The sequence below is a fragment of the Taurulus bubalis genome (genome assembly GCF_910589615.1).
Source record: "Taurulus bubalis genome assembly, chromosome: 17".
Taxonomy (NCBI): Eukaryota; Metazoa; Chordata; class Actinopteri; order Perciformes; family Cottidae; genus Taurulus; species Taurulus bubalis.
In genome coordinates, this window is record NC_136605.1 from 11183503 (window position 1) to 11199452 (window position 15950).

The 15950-nt window shown below is 38.1% G+C and overlaps 2 protein-coding genes across 2 annotated transcripts; both read right to left on the reverse strand.

Annotated features, from left to right (window-relative positions):
• Nucleotides 1-484: 484 nt before the first annotated feature.
• On the reverse strand, nucleotides 485-12243 carry stxbp2 (syntaxin binding protein 2). Its single transcript, XM_079233812.1, has 19 exons — nucleotides 12186-12243; nucleotides 9364-9413; nucleotides 9196-9277; nucleotides 8694-8770; nucleotides 8521-8596; nucleotides 8301-8404; nucleotides 7716-7864; nucleotides 7551-7635; nucleotides 6812-6942; nucleotides 6575-6682; nucleotides 6093-6150; nucleotides 5913-5978; nucleotides 5464-5544; nucleotides 4091-4232; nucleotides 3799-3905; nucleotides 3614-3712; nucleotides 3434-3519; nucleotides 1134-1294; nucleotides 485-1051 (listed from the first exon to the last, which is right to left on the reverse strand). The coding sequence occupies exons 1-19, from the start codon at nucleotides 12220-12222 to the stop codon at nucleotides 972-974; spliced, it is 1779 nt and encodes a 592-aa protein (XP_079089938.1). The 5' UTR covers nucleotides 12223-12243; the 3' UTR covers nucleotides 485-971.
• Nucleotides 12244-14034: 1791 nt separating this feature from the next.
• Nucleotides 14035-15547, reverse strand: pet100 (PET100 cytochrome c oxidase chaperone). The gene is made up of 4 exons (XM_079233351.1): nucleotides 15473-15547; nucleotides 15202-15288; nucleotides 15052-15084; nucleotides 14035-14873 (listed from the first exon to the last, which is right to left on the reverse strand). The coding sequence occupies exons 1-4, from the start codon at nucleotides 15497-15499 to the stop codon at nucleotides 14784-14786; spliced, it is 237 nt and encodes a 78-aa protein (XP_079089477.1). The 5' UTR covers nucleotides 15500-15547; the 3' UTR covers nucleotides 14035-14783.
• Between the last annotated feature and the right edge of the window lie 403 nt (nucleotides 15548-15950).

Genomic DNA, 15950 nt, shown 5'->3' on the forward strand with positions numbered 1-15950 from the left:
TATTAACCCATTGCCATTAAGAGCCAAGCCAGTGTCCTGATCGTAATAGTGCCATCTGTAATCCCAGATGAAAACATAATCCTCAACATGGTGAGGGATGATCTTTTTCACCGGTAGGTGTACAGATTCTCCCTTCTGACCTAACGCGATACTTAAAGTTTATACTTGCATTTTAAAGCCCCCACATTGTAAATGTATGGTATGTGATATTGAGATGAACAAAACGGGCAATGCTGTGATAAAAAGAACATTTAACTCAAATCATGTATGCAAATATATTTTAAAAAATAAAGTAATACATGATATACTGGTGAAAAGGATCAAATGGTAAATTACCTTGTACTCTTAACATGGAGCGAGATTAACGGAACCATAAAGTATCAAAATACTTATTGGACATAAGTGTAGAATTTTTTTTGTTTCACATTTAAAACAAAGTATGCTGAAAGTGAAAGTCCACTGGAATACTACGCACAAGACCCAATTTCAAGTGAATATGTTTCTTTTATTACTCATTTTTCACAACAAAGAAACAAACACCCACCACACTTGCTCTAAGCAATATATGAAAGCATATGTTTACTGTGCAAAAAGAGGTACCAGAAGAAGAAAAAAGTATTCCACACTTAATATACGTTACATACTATTGGTTTATTTACATCCACATTAGACTTGATAAGATTTTCGGTGTGAAATGATCCAGTTTTCAGGGAATGATGCGATTTTTAAAGTACAAAATAAGGACAATCTAATATATATTGTAGTAACAAAAATAACTATTTGAATGAGAATAGTAAAATAATCAAGATATTAAGAATGTCTAAATATTTTAATACAATTTCAATCACAACAGTATACAGAGCCCAATTTCGAAACAACAAAATACAGAATCACACATGTTTCCTTCCATGGCTACATCTAAGACTAAACCTTTATTCCAGTGTGCTCTTCCCTGTTCAGGATCTACCGATCTAACAATCAGGATTAGGAACCTGGTCCAGATTCTTCAGGTCATTGAGGAAGCTGGTTGGAGTCAGGATGTGAGAAGACCCTGTCAAGGAGAAAGTCATATTTATAATAAAAAGAAGCTTTTTTTTTGGACAATCATGGCGCGCTCAACAGCGATTACTTACCGATCAGCACTTCCCATTTCCCGTCCGTGGCTCGAGTGACTTCGTAGGCGGAGCGCATCTCTGAATGTGACAGCCCACCAATCACAAATATAATAAGTCGAGGGCCAGAGCGATATTCTGTTGGAGATTTATTTTTGTGCCAATGTCCAAACCGTGCGCTGCTGTAAAAGAATTAAAACAATAATTTACTTTTTAGTAACTTCACTAAAACTAAGGGCTGTTTGTGAGCAGCCAGTTTCATTACATTAAAACAATCAATAATCATACCTAATTTCAAAAATAGCAAGTACTTTAATGGTATGCAATGCTTTTCTTATACTGTATTCACATAAAGATTCCCTTGATAAATAAATGTGAAAAAAAAATTCTGAACAACTGAACTTGTTCCAGTTTGGAAGCAAAATGCTCATTACTCAAAATCAGCTGAGGATGCGCAAGTAAGTATTGCGTGTTTTTGTTATTTTAATGCTTTGCTTAGGCAAGGCAAGTTTATCTGTATAGCACATTTCAACAACAAGGCAATTCAAAGTGCTTCACAAAAGAAAACATTAAAAGCATCAAAACATAATGCAGAATAAAACTATATTTAAAAGCAATTAAGAACATTCATTAAAACATGCAAAACTGTCCATAAGCAAAACAATAGAATAAAAGTTGCAGTGCAATTTAAGAAATAAAATGCAGTAGTGAGATGCAGAAATTGATTGATATCCTTGAATCTGGTTCAATTAAAGGCAACAGCAAACAGAAAAGTCTTCAATCTGGATTTAAAGGAGCTGAGGGTCTCAGACCTGCAGCTTTAGTAATATAGCGCAAAAAAATAAATACGCGACACACTAACAACCCAAACTGTTACAAAATGTCACATTGTAGCATCATACAGCATATATGGTAGGTCATTATTGCGTGGCATGGAAGAGTGTATAATTACTAGGCCAGCCACTATATTGCAGGCTCAGACGCTCAACAATGGAAAATTATTTGCGGCAACTAAATAATATTTTCTTGGACCGATTAAGTGAAATTGGACATTTTCCCACGGCACACCTGATGATCTCTCACGGCACACTGGTTGAAAATCACTGATATAGCATTCCAGGTATGTGGACCAGAAAAGCTGAACGCTGCTTCTCCATGTTTAGTTCTGACTCTTGGAACAGAAAGTAGACCCGTCCCAGATGACCTGAGGGGTCGGGGTGGTTCATAAGTCAGCAGCAGATCACAAATTTATTTAGGCCCTAAACCATTCAGTGCTTTATAAACCAGCAGCAGGATATCAAAGTCACTTATTTGTTGGACAGGAAGCCCGTGCAAAGGCCTCAGAACTGGAGTGATGTGATCCGCTTACCTCTGCTAATCAGTTTTATAATGTAAAAAAAGATATAAAATTAACTTTTCCAACTGTCATGTCTGGTTATATACGGTATATATAGACATATAGCCAGTCTATATTGTGTGAACATGATTGACAACTTAGTTTTAATTCTGCACTTTGCTAAAAAGGAAGGGACGAGCATTGTGCAGATTAGAAGTGAATCCAGACCATTAGAGTGTTCCTAAGCACCGTCATCATGATAGGAATTCCCTGGGGGATTATAAATTATTAAAAGTAAAACTGGCTTTATTTCACTTTTTCTCAAGCTTGGCTCAGTTACAGGGATAAAAGCTTTTATTTGACATCATTAATCTGTCTGCTACCCCCAGTTAGAATTACCGCTTCCCGGTTACGTGCCTCTGCCAACCAGTCATGTTGCAATTAATTTACATCCATGTTACATCCAAAATGTTATCATTTCATCGTTTTATCTTATTAGACATTTGTGTGAAATTGTCATAATTAGCATACCAATTCTTGCGTTATGGCCCAAAACGTGTTTTGTGAGGTCAATGACCTTTGACCACCAAACTCCTATAAATTTATCCTTGAGTGCAAAAGGACGTTTGTGCCAAATTCCCTGCAGGCGTTCCCAAGATATCATATTCACGAGAATGGACCGGACGGACAAGTCGAAAACATGAAACCAATTAGGTTCATGTGAAAGGGCAGGGGAACATAAACAGACAGAGAATTGTTGAGCAGAGAATGAAAATGACAGGAATAGAGATCCAGAAAGCATAGCAAAAATACTGAAATTAACTAAACTAATTAACAAATATCACCTTGGAAATTAGGGGAAAAAAGGCACATTTCAACATGTATTTTGATTGTTAATCATTAACCAATTATCTACTTGTGTTCATCGTGAATTGTAATAAAGTAACAATGTGCAGTTCATATTTGGGTTTCCAGCAGCACCTACCTGATGGCTGTCTGAGTCGTGTTGATGGGAGCCGGATCAGAGATGAATGGCCACTGCTTTCGGTCCAGTTTGTCCTCTATGGCACTCTGCGTTACAGAAACACAGATAGTGAACAAATCTGAAGGGCAAAACTGAGCAGGTGTGCCTGCCACACCAGACACCTCATTTGGGTTTTAATACCTCCATGACATCTTTGATGATGGGAGCCCATCTAGAGAGCTGGTAGGTGCTCTCTGTGCGCTGCTTGCGATCTGGCAGTGTTTTCCCATCATTGCGGCCCTGACAAACAACATGACGTTATGTAACAAATACTGAGGGGAAATTATATTTTAAAACTATAACCACATTGAAATCTAGACACCTACCCCAGCTATAATGTTGCAGCCCAGGTTCTGCAGGTTGGTGATGATGTTGCTGTCAGCCTGTATGTTTGCATGCTGGATCAGCTTGGCAAGGTTCTCCTCACCGATGCCTGCATGGATAACCAGATATATAAAAATGGTGAAGGCAATGATACCACTTGATTCTCTCACACTTCACAACTTGTATCATGTTAACTCTTGTAACAGTCAAATACAAGAATGCTTTTGTGCACAAAAAAAGGTTGGTTTTAAAATGTTGTATTGGTTAAAATAGGAAGTTTTGACAAAATCGCACCTTTTTTCTTGTGGAATATGTACAGCAGGATGATGCGGATTTTATCATAGGTCTCAATTTCATTGTTGAGGAGCACAGGAACAATGCTCTTCATGGCATCCTTTAGAGGCTCCCCTTCTTCATTTGCTCCCATTGCCAGGTCCTGTGGAAGACTCTCGTGTTTAAACATTAACTTCAACTACAATCTCAATTACAACAGTCAGCTGACAGACGACTCACAGGGCAGCTGACAGTAGGATGACTTACCTTTGAATCTTTTTCCTTTCTCTTTCATGGCAATACTATGGTTTTAGGAATACAAGTTTAGTGAAAGGGTCAGAGCACTATTGCTCTGACACTTTCACCAAACCTCTTAGAAAGTTTTAAATCTCTTTGATGAAAGACACTATCCTAGATTGTACAGTAAACCTTCAGTTGCATTTAATGACACATTTTAGCCACTTGACTTTGCTTTTACACTTATCGTAGGAACTGTGTGGCCTGTGAAGCTTTATGATGAATTTGGACTCAACCTTAGCGCCAATCCACAACAAAACATTTTGTGAGCAACTGAAACGAGTGAGTGGCTCCAAGAGCATATAAAAGACACAACACATTGTTTTGTTTATAACACTACACACAGACATCTGTATTGGGTTGCCCAAACAATGTAGAGCACTGAAACAATTGACAGCTGAGAAGGAGCTGTTGCTGGTTGGATCACACTGTCCATCTTTGAGCCAGAACATACCCATTGGATTAAAGAGGCAGCTTTCAGACATGCTGACACTCCATTAGTGCAGTTGAGTGATTCACCCATACAAAAAGGTCCCATTAACACTTGCATTTCATAATGCCATAACCATGCATCGCTTAAAATTTCCTGTGTGCTTTGGACTCATCTGATACTGGACTAAATGTGGCAGAACGCATCCCCTCAGGGAGACAAAGCATGTTTGGCTCAAACAAACAAAACACTGGGGTTTGGCTCTGTTCTGGACCGGGGCTTCATCCCAGGCTCATATTGATGGAGGGATTTCCACATTACTAAGTAGGATATGTGTTATTAAATGCCTTTCCAGTAATGACATAGCTTCTTCTGCATTTCTGCAGATATATATATATACATATGGATGTTGATGTCCGGTCCCAAGCTTCTTATGCAATATTACGATTCTACATTAAACATCACAAGATCAGTGGAGCTATAAATAAAAGCCATAACGTCGAGGTCACTCTGCATCGACAGAGAAAGACACTTAACTGATCCCCTGTGACACAAAAACTACAGACTGACAAATTCCAAGAATATTAAATGGTCCCACTTTACCTCAGAATAAGTGAAGACATTAAATTGATTGAATTCCGACTGTACAACCTAAAAGAGTACTGACCTGTTCCACTTCACAAAGCTTATCAAGAGAGGCCTTGAATGTCTTCATACAAGCTTCTGCTAGGTGCAAGTGAGTAGAGTACTGTGAATGAAAATTAATTAGAATTATTATTAATTCATGAGGTTATAACAAAATCACATGATCTATAACACCTATACAAACATTGTCTTAAAGTTACAGGCAAGACCGACAACTCTGATGGGAAACTTTCTGGAGCTACTCCAGAGATTCTTGACATGATGGACCGTTAATGTAACGCCAAATTAACTGCAAGATTTAAGTTGAGACTTGATTAAACTAACTGTTTAATTTACTGTCAGAAATGTCCTTATTGAGGGAAATACACTGTAGTATTAAGTCCTGATCCTGAACAGTTCAGAGTACTCGCTTGAAAATAGAAACATGATCACTAGATGATAATATTAACAGTTCATCTTCATCCCACTCACCATGCTCAGCTCTTTTTGGTACTGAGGCATCTTCTTTAACATCTGAGAGAGATCTTTTATATTGGCCTGGGACGCAAAACAATTTTGATTAAAAAATGCATTAAAACATAAAAGTAGTCTTCATCTTATATCATAGACTGTAATAATAACTGAACCAATGAGAACTGCATGAACACTCACATTGTCGGTGCACATTCTCTTGCTCTGACAAAAGGTGCGAAGAAGCTCCGTCACTTTCCTGCAACAATGGGTTTTGAAAATGATTAGTCACCTTACGCAGGCGTATGTTTAATTAATAATAATATTACTGAGCAACCAAAATGCTAGTTCGATTCCAATTAGATCTTTGATTTAAGTTCCTTACATGATCAAAATGTGACCTTGTATATACAGTAAACGTGTATAGACAGACATCCCCAAAGTTGTTGTATGTTTTGTGTTAACTAAATGTACAAGCTTCATTATGATTATTACAGATAAATCAATTGTCATAAATCAAAAATGACACTACTATGTAACTAATCACTTTAATTTATTGGCATTGTATAGTGTACAATTGCTAACTTTGAGTGTGTGTTTCCAGGAGAAAGCAATGACCAAAGCTTGTTGGGATGGTTGACAGTGACACGAGTGATATTCTCCTCTAGTTGTGACAGACTTACTTAGTGACATCAGCAATGTGCATGTGTCTCAGCTGAACCCAGAGCTCGTCATCTTCGTCCAATAGCACTTCTCTGTCATTTGAATTCCCAATGCCGGTTGACTGATACCTTTAAAAAAATACAACAAGTACACACATAGAACACAGTTGACGATGGAGAAATGGTTTGCCCAAGACAGTGCAGTGATCTGGAGAAGCACAGGAGCAGCAGTCTATATGTAATACGATGCTCACTCACGAGTAGATATCCTGTTTGATATCCAGCAGGTCGTAGGCCATTGCCTGGAAGGTCAACTCATGAAGAATAGGTGTGATGGGATCAAACCCACGATCAACAATCAGAAGCTGGGATCGCGCCTTATCTGCACCCTAAAACCGATAAACATAAGGGATATCATTTCAGCCTTTTCAAAGATTTGATGCACACATGCATAATAAATTAGGACCTAATCTACAGTATGCATTACATTTAAGGCCCTTCATTATCGTTTTGTAAATCTGTCATGCAGTGAAAGTCTTATCAGCTTTTATCAATATCAGTTCATCCCTCCCCTCCCTGGTGGCAAAATTGTAAAGTACAGTAAAACAAATAATAATATAGAGAATGCTTAGACAGCACAGCCTTGTTATGCACTTCAGATGTATGGCGGCAAAAAGAAAAATCAGTAATACATGCCTTTTAAGACCCATCTCAGGATTAAGGAATTGTCAACTAAGAAAGCAGAAAAGGAGGAGAGAAAAGGGGAAAGGTCCAGCAAAGCGTGAGAAAAATACAGGAATTAAAACCCAGAAACCATAGAAACGTCCTCAACCAGTGAAGGTGAAAGCTGCCGAATCCCAAAGCAAGTCTGTTCTCTTATGCAGAAAAGTTGGTCTAGCAGGAAAAAAGCAGCTTAAGAATTTAGAATACAATAATTATATGAATACAGTAGAGCACATAAGAATGGTTGTCGGTGGTGATCCAAGTAGTTCCTAACCTCTCCCATGCTTGGGTTGTCAGCTTTGTGAGCAGTAAGGCGCTGGTAGACCTCCTCAGCCAGCCTGGCATTCTCCTCTGGTCCCCTTCGATAGATAGAAACATCTGAATCAGCAAATTTAGTGGAAAGCTGCTTTCAGATTACTTTTATGCATGGCTTTCATACTTGCGGTAACGGATTGAAGGGTACTCCTTGAGTGTATCACACAGGGTCGCAATCTGCTCTGCCAGATTTTCCAGCATTTTGTCTTTTCCTTCATTTGGCTTAGAACTGTAGAAGGAGTACAATGAGTTTGGATCATCCAGGGAGAACACCTGTAGGGAGGAGAGGGATTGAGGTTTGCCTCAAATTTAACAATATAATTTATGTTTACAACAATCAAGCTGCACTTTTTACATTAAAAATGGAAAATACGAAGACATTATAAACATTTCACACTTAGAAATACAATACACCCACTACATATATACACTTAGAAATTACTCTTTTGTTTCACTCTTAACTCGTGGCTCAGCAAGCAGCAAGTAGAGTGATAAACCCTCTGTATCCTACTTGCCTCGTCAAAAATCAACCCTGGTAGTAAAACCCACCAAACATCAGACAGACAAAACTAGTGGTTGTTGAACAAAATGGAGCATTTAGCAGCTAGCCAGATCATTTCCTCGGGAGCTGTTGGTCACCAAAAGGGATTTAGAACAATGTGGGCAAAAGAATCAAGTTATTTCAAGTAAAGAGGGGATCATTCTTTACCTGAGACTCATACGGCAGGAAAGCAACATTGATCTCTTTCAAGGTCTTGACAACTTTGGAAACTCTGGATCTCCCAATCTCAGCAAAGAGACCATCTGGACAAGCTAAACATAATTAAATAAATTAGAAATGGCATTATGTTAATGTAAGTATTCAGCATATTGTGTCCTATAGGTTTAAACAGTATTAAAATGTGCACAGTAGACAAAGACAATCTTACTATCGGTGAAGAAGATGTGTGCTGCTTTGTAAGTAAAAGCAGCATCTTTGAAGTCTTTAATGAGAGCATGAACCGACTGTAATTGAAAACAAATTTTGTTTAAAATGTAGGATAATGAGAAAAATGACAATGAACACAGAAGATCTTGTAGAGGGTAAAAGGCAACAACTGACCTTCTCCACAGGTGAAATCAAATAAATGGCCTCCAAACTAGAGATGGGCTCTCTACGTTTATTGATGTCCTCCACAACTGAAAAGCATAAAACAGACGATTTTAAAATAAATCTAAACAATCTGACTTGATCAATATGCAACTGCAAATAAAATATCATCATCATGTTGTAAAGGGGGAAAAAATAAAATCAATGAGTGCTGGAATAACACCAATCTCCCATGGGAAATTCACACATTTGGTTCTTCTTTTATTAAGACTGGTGAGAGTTTTTTAAATTGTATCACATATGTGAACTTAAGAAATATTATGGCCATCCATTTGTATGTGACAAGACAGCTATAAATATCCCCCGATTGCTCTCTGACAGTTTGAAGAGGTTGGCAAAAATGAAGCAACGCCTGAAGAAAGTTGATTGATTTGTTTTGTTTTTCCAAAGCTTGATCCCTCGTGTATGCAACTGGTCCACATGATGCAAGGCCATTAATTATCTGCATACTTACTGGTCACACCCTCTGCCAAAATGTCTGACATCTTGCAGCAAGAGGACAGAATCCGCATGCTCATGTGATCCACGATAAGAACCTGGAGAAGCACACGATAAAGAGAGGTTATAAATTCAGTGTGACAAAATCAGGGGATTTCTTCATTCCTATTGAGAAAACAGTTACCTTCCATTCTCCATCCTTCTTTACACTCTTTATGACCCCATTGAGGATTTCTGTAGAAGAATTAAATGCATGTATTGTTACAGAATAATCAATAATTTAGAAACATTTCTTGCGCCGCACAAAACAAAAGGTTTAAGTGCATTTTAGCAACGACTCCAATACAGAAATATCTGTCAAAGCGGTTATGTAAAACAGAACTAACATCACGCCATAATAATTGATGTGATAACTATGATTTACAGTGACTCAAATTTTTGATGTAGCACCTATTCACAATTTATATCATTCATATTTGGGAATATTTTTCTTTACCAAGTATGACACAAGAGTGACATTTAATCAATGTAATGGATCAGTGGCTAAAGAGTAAAAAAGACATGTGAATTGAAATGTTGTCATTTATGCCTACAGTCAAAGGGTAAAAGGTTGGCTGTGTGTCTAAAACTCTCTTAAACAGGAACCAGGAACTTTCTTGAAACAAACCCATATTTAGAACTTGTATTTACCAACTCAGTCAGTTAGGTGCAACTTCCTTATGTGAAATTGTTGCGATTACAGTGTACAGGTCAGACAAAAGCATCGTTGTTCAAGTGACTTGTGAAGTGTTTTATTGTGGAAGTAGGCTATCTTGTCTAAAATGCCATTAAATAAAACATACAGAGCAACAGAGCAAAGGTGCTATTCCAGAAAACAAAATATATTAGTGTGGCTGTTATTTAGGCCGTCAAATGTTCACAAGGACCTGGGTGGCTTACCACCTCAGCTGAGAACTACATTGATGTGATATCACTTGACTTCCTAGTTTAACCTTATTAGAAACACATCTGCTAATTGATGTGATAATTGGCTGGTAAATCCCACAGTCCATTAATAAGAAAAACATTATTACTTATCCACCTTGTGTTAACGATCATTGTAATCACTATGTTGTGAATTGTTCCTACAATAAATTGGTGAGGTTTCTGAATGTTTCACTGGATACATATTTGTTTCAGGACTACATAGGTATAATCTAGTCCAGTGGTTCTCAAATGGGGGTACGTGTAACCCTGGGAGTACGTGAAGGCACCCCAGGGGGTACTTGAGATTTTTTAACTATATATTTAAAATGAGCATCCATTAAAAAAAATCCTTTAAAAATAGCCAATTAATAAATATTCTATAAAATACAAGTGTAAATTCATAAACTAAATTGTATATATATTCTATATTAAATCAGACACTGCACTGTGTATTATATATATTTTTTCAACCAAAAATGCTTTGCACTGGTCAGGGGGTACTCAGCTGTAGAAATATTTCCCAGGGGGTACATCACTGAAAAAAGGTTGAGAACCACTGATCTAGTCTGTACCAACCGGGACCGCGTGGAAAATGAATCACTGACAAATGTTGTGTCATGCCCAACCCATTACCAAAACAGCAACTGGAAAAGATGAGTACTGGAAGCTCAGGCGTTCCACCTTAAAGCAGATCATCAAACCATTTTACCAGTTTTAGTCTTAATCTTAGCCTATATTTGTTCATCTTTAAAATGTTGCAAAATATCTGCATGCTCAATTGCCAGGCATCAGTCTGTCTCTCACAGAATGCTATTATTCTGTCACAGCTCTGAGTTTATTACTTGCGGTGACATATCTTATTTGGCATTATAGTGACAAAAAGTGGGAAGGAAGAAGGCCTGCGCCTCCTACGCTTAACTTAACTTCAGTCGACAACAATATTTCCAAGCATTACATCAAGCTTATAAGACCTGTCCACATGCCAACGCTTTAACAACGTTTGCAGATTTCCAAAGCCCAGCCCCAAAAACATGTGTTTTATATTCAAGTCAGAGGCAATTGAAAAATAAAGAAACAGGACGCTCCGAAACGCACATTTATAAATAGGCCTAGTGCAAAAAATAGCAAGTAATTGATGGCCTGGTGTCTCAGTCATGGGCAAGGTCAGAGAAACTGGTATAACTAGTGCAAAAATGCAAAAAGATTTGAGCAATTCTGTGTGACTGGTTTTTCACACCACACTCCTCCTTGTGACATAATGAAAATGTTGCATCAGTATTTAAAGAAATGTACCTTTAACAGTTATAAGTTGTTTAGAACAACTAACCCACTTAATGCTAATAATTGTAAATGTTATATAAACGTATATCATGTAAAAAAAAAAATAGCCATTACAATTACATAACGCTATTTGTCTTTGTAGAGATTTGTGAACACACAATGTTGTAATTAATCATTATTATATGAAGATTTAACAGATACTTTAAAATAATTATATGACGTTATTGAAACAATAGTAAGGCTATTTGTAAAAAGTGAATATTGAAATATCAGCGACTTTAAACACTTTGTGTTACTAAAGTTATAATTTGAGGGACGTTTAATTACGTACAGCATAAACGTTACGGCTGATTTCACTTGAGTCCATCTCAAGTAAAGCGCTCGGACTTCCTGTCGGCGCGAGCTCGCTAACGTTAGCTCTATGGTGCACTGTCCCGACCATCGTCACAACACCTGCCACTGACGCCGAGACTTTTTTGATTTATACATCCGCCAACCACAAAGCCCCATTTATCCTTGGTCAACGGTGTTACTCACACGAGCAACACAACACAAATGTGTATCAATGACTTGGTCAGTATTCCCTCAGGTTAGTATTTCAATTGGGACTAGAACAGGAAGAACCTGAGGTCGACCAGCGGGGTTTCTGATAAAGGTTCAAAGAGCTCCCACGAGACGAATCGAGTCCACGACCCGTGTATTTTAGTTGTTATCAACTTCTGAAAGCGGATACAGAGATTAAACGGATGTATAACTTACTTTCTCCAACTACCGCTTTCAGCCCACTCGGTGCCATCTTGACAGCGATCTGCTGGCTCGTCGGTCGGTCACTTCCTTGTTGTTAAAGCTCGTATGACTCGAGCTCACGGCCGTCGACAGTGAAATATCGCCCCCTATTGGCTGATAATAATATTGCATGAACACGTCTCACAGGTTTCATCCTAATGTTGTGTTGTAACCTGGTTGAAACAAATACAAAACGTCTGGGAAATATCAGTTAACTACATTCATTATATTATTTATTAAGTCCTGAATCAAGCCTTCGCTAGTTCTTGCTTTTTCTAGATATTCATTGTAACTTGTAGACACTGCTATCATCGTTCTGACAATCACATCATAAAATACTACTGATTTCCAAAATGAATGTCAGTCAGGAAAAAAAGAAACAGCTGCAAGAAAGACATACATACTCTCTTTTGCCAGTGCCTCAAGAGATCAACTGAGATAACAAACAGGCCACTTTTTTATTGCTAAATATATTTGAGAGTATCATTTGATGAGCTTTGGAGAAAAAGCACATCATCACTTCAACATGATTGGTGTGAAATTCAGCAGGTTCGACACATCCAATACTTAAGAGTGTCTGGACAAGCCATGGCACTCTCCCATATATATATATATATATAGACTGTTGCTTTTGCACTCCAACGAGCACATAGTTGTTGTGATATTCTGGGCACAATTATCAGATAAGTGGCGTTGCACAAGGAATAGCGCTGTAGATATGTCATAGCACCATCATTCCACTTCCTATAGGGTGTTAAATTAGAAATGGTTTATTGCGAAGTTCATTATAAGGTATTTGGCTAGGTGATCGGTGCATAATAATAAACCCAGTGTGATAGAATAAGACATTATTTAAAAATAGAAAATGTACAATCAAATATGGTAAACATATAAGAGTATGATAAAACAAGTATGTCATCAAAGTGTCTACATGTATAATAAAAGAAAACAGTTGTGCAAGGGGGTGCAACTGGAAGAAATTGTCCTGGGCATGTAAGTGTCTGAGCCAGTGGGGGCCCTGGGCTTTATTGATCAGCCCAACTGCAGATGGGAAGAAACAGATTTTGTGGCGTGAAGTCTTGGTCCTGATGGACTGCAGCCTCCTGCCAGATGGAATTGACTCAGAAAGTTTGTGTCCAGGGTGAGAGCGGTCGGCTACAATCTTCTCTGCCTGCCTCGGGGTCCTTAAGGTAAACAAGTTTGTGGAGGAACAGATTGCAGCCAATCACTCAGCCGAGCGAATGATACGCCGCAGTCTGTCCTTGTCCTTGGCAGTGGCCAAGCACCTGTAGGCTTACTCATCACCAGAGATGAGTTCAATAATGTCATGATACTGAAGGTGGTGTCATCCGCGTTCAGGAGCTTGACGGACTGGTGACTGGAGGTGCAGCTGTTGGTGTACAAGGAGAAGAGCAGAGGGGAGAGAACACAGTCTTGGGAGGAACCGGTGCTGATGGTCCGAGAGTACATGTTTCTCTGCATTTGCACAGTCAATACCTTTGCCCATGTTACTATAAATATTGGCTGCTGGTCAAACCAGCTCTCTTCAGGTCACAAAGTGGGATCTTTAACCCAAGGTTAGAGATGTGGCCGTAGGATGTACAGCACATCAGATATATCTTCAAATCCAAGCACAACCATCAATGCTGAAAGTGGTCAAACAAAACCAACATTGACTTTAAGGAGAAACAGCATTAAAAGTATATGTTAACAAGAAATGCACATAGCCAGTGCCTCTTGCGTCAACCCCCCCCCCCCCCCCCCCCCCTCAACTGTTTTTATACAAACCAGTGGATGTAATAAGGCTTTTACAACAGTGATATGCAGAAAATAAAATAATTTATTTTTCACAGCATCACACAACTGAATCATCACTGGTGCAGCCAGTTGTTTTTCATCTACAATGATGCAACAAATATATAGAGCTCACTAAAAAAACTTGCTGCAGACTAGTGAAATTTTATTTTCCAATAAGATAACCTGGAACATAAACCAAATGTTACCCAGAATAACGGCTAAAATCAATAGTTGATGCCATCTGTGCCTCTCATAAAATCTGATATGAAGGGAGTAAATACTTATACAATAGGCTATATTGTATTTATGCTCAATTCAAATCAGTTCATGGAGATTTGCTTTATGCTTTGCTTTCTTATGTCTCTTTCTGTTCATCATTATAAACAATTCTCAATTACAGCCACTGTGATACAATGTTGTAAAACACTAAACATGGAAAATCATTTCTACATTTAATAAGCATTGCTCCTCACAAAAAAATTAGATCCAACTGGATATATAACTCAAATAACAATGTAATCACAGCAACTCATCAGCGATTTAAACACACAGAATTCTGGAAAGTATTTGGTGAAAAACAAAATCCCACATGTAGATTAAAGGCATATGAGGAACGTCCAACACACATTAGGGCTGTGTTAACTTCTCCGAGATTTCCGATGAGTCATGATCTTACTCCAGTCCGACCAGTTTTTGTTTTATCCAATAATATACTGCCAGATAATCCTTCATCAGTGGGGCTGGGAATATATGCATTCCTTCAACACATAATCCTCAATTCTCACCTTCCAAAGGAATCTCTTTTAATCGTTGCTGCTCCTTACGAGCATGCATTCGCTCTTTGAAGGCCTCCATCTCTTTCCTCTGAAAATAAATATAGCACAATCATTATCATACATTGTGCTTCACAGCCATAGTTATATTAGACTTAATTACACACAATGCTTGTTGTGGATAGTTTCAAAAACAGCTAGGAAACCATAAAACAATTATTAGTGGGGTTCATTATTAGCCTAAACTAAATGAATAAATGAAAACTTACACGCAGTCCTTCATCAGGGGGGAATATCTCCCTCTGGATACCATAAACAATGACAGCAGAGAAAGATATTTGTTATTACGAGAAGAGCACTTGGCCTCTCTGAGTGGACTGATCAAGTATGGTCAAATATAAAACAGCAGCATAGCATACCTTTCTCTTTACTATGTACTCTTCAAAATACTGTGCTTGATTTGAGATCCAGAACATGGTCACGGGAAAGGACAGATACAGCGTCATCTGCTCAAAGACAAATAGATCAGCAAGTGAGTGATTGTGGAAACCGGATTACATCATGACCACACGTAGCTTAATGACTAGCGAGCTCGAACCACTAAACATTAACCAATTTGTGTCTTTTAAAAGCTTCAAACCAACAAATATTAAATAACCACGACGTTGTTTAAAAACAGTTGGTACTTACTCTAAACAACTCTATTTTAACACCCATTTTGATTCGATACTGGAACCACAACAGTGAAACGTTATCTAAACTCCAAACATCGCCAAAAGACCTTCACACTACTTCCGGGTTAGGGACTTGGAAGCCACGACGCATGCGCTTGCGTTGTCGTAAATACATATATTTTAACACCATTGAAAATAGACACACGTATCACATTTGATCTTATACCCTTTTTTTCTTCATTTAATAAAATGTAATTTAGAGAGTTAAAAAATATGACGTTCACTTTTGGATCGCCGCTGACCTTTGGTTTAGTAAAGGCTCAGGGGTTGTCCGCCCGGGGGCGCTGCAAACCATTGATTTTGTCCTGAGACCCATTGTACCCTGTGCTCTTTTTTTTTTAGGTACATTTTGCAATAAATACCTGCAAAGAGACCTACAGTTGATGTTATCTCATTCTATTGACCATTAATGTCCCAAAGCAACAACACATTTA

Excerpts from the sequence above, each read along its gene's own strand:
- stxbp2 (XM_079233812.1), bottom strand. The coding sequence starts at position 12,222 with ATGGCACCGAGTGGGCTGAAAGCGGTAGTTGGAGAAA. Across the intron at positions 6,151-6,574 it reads CACATTGCTGATGTCACTAA|GAAAGTGACGGAGCTTCTTC; the intron begins GTAAGTCTGTCA and ends CCATTGTTGCAG. Across the intron at positions 3,906-4,090 it reads CATATTCCACAAGAAAAAAG|GCATCGGTGAGGAGAACCTT; the intron begins GTGCGATTTTGT and ends TTATCCATGCAG.
- pet100 (XM_079233351.1), bottom strand. The coding sequence starts at position 15,499 with ATGGGTGTTAAAATAGAGTTGTTTAGA. Across the intron at positions 15,289-15,472 it reads TTAAAATAGAGTTGTTTAGA|ATGACGCTGTATCTGTCCTT; the intron begins GTAAGTACCAAC and ends GTCTTTGAGCAG. Across the intron at positions 14,874-15,051 it reads CCCCTGATGAAGGACTGCGT|AGGAAAGAGATGGAGGCCTT; the intron begins GTAAGTTTTCAT and ends ATTTATTTTCAG.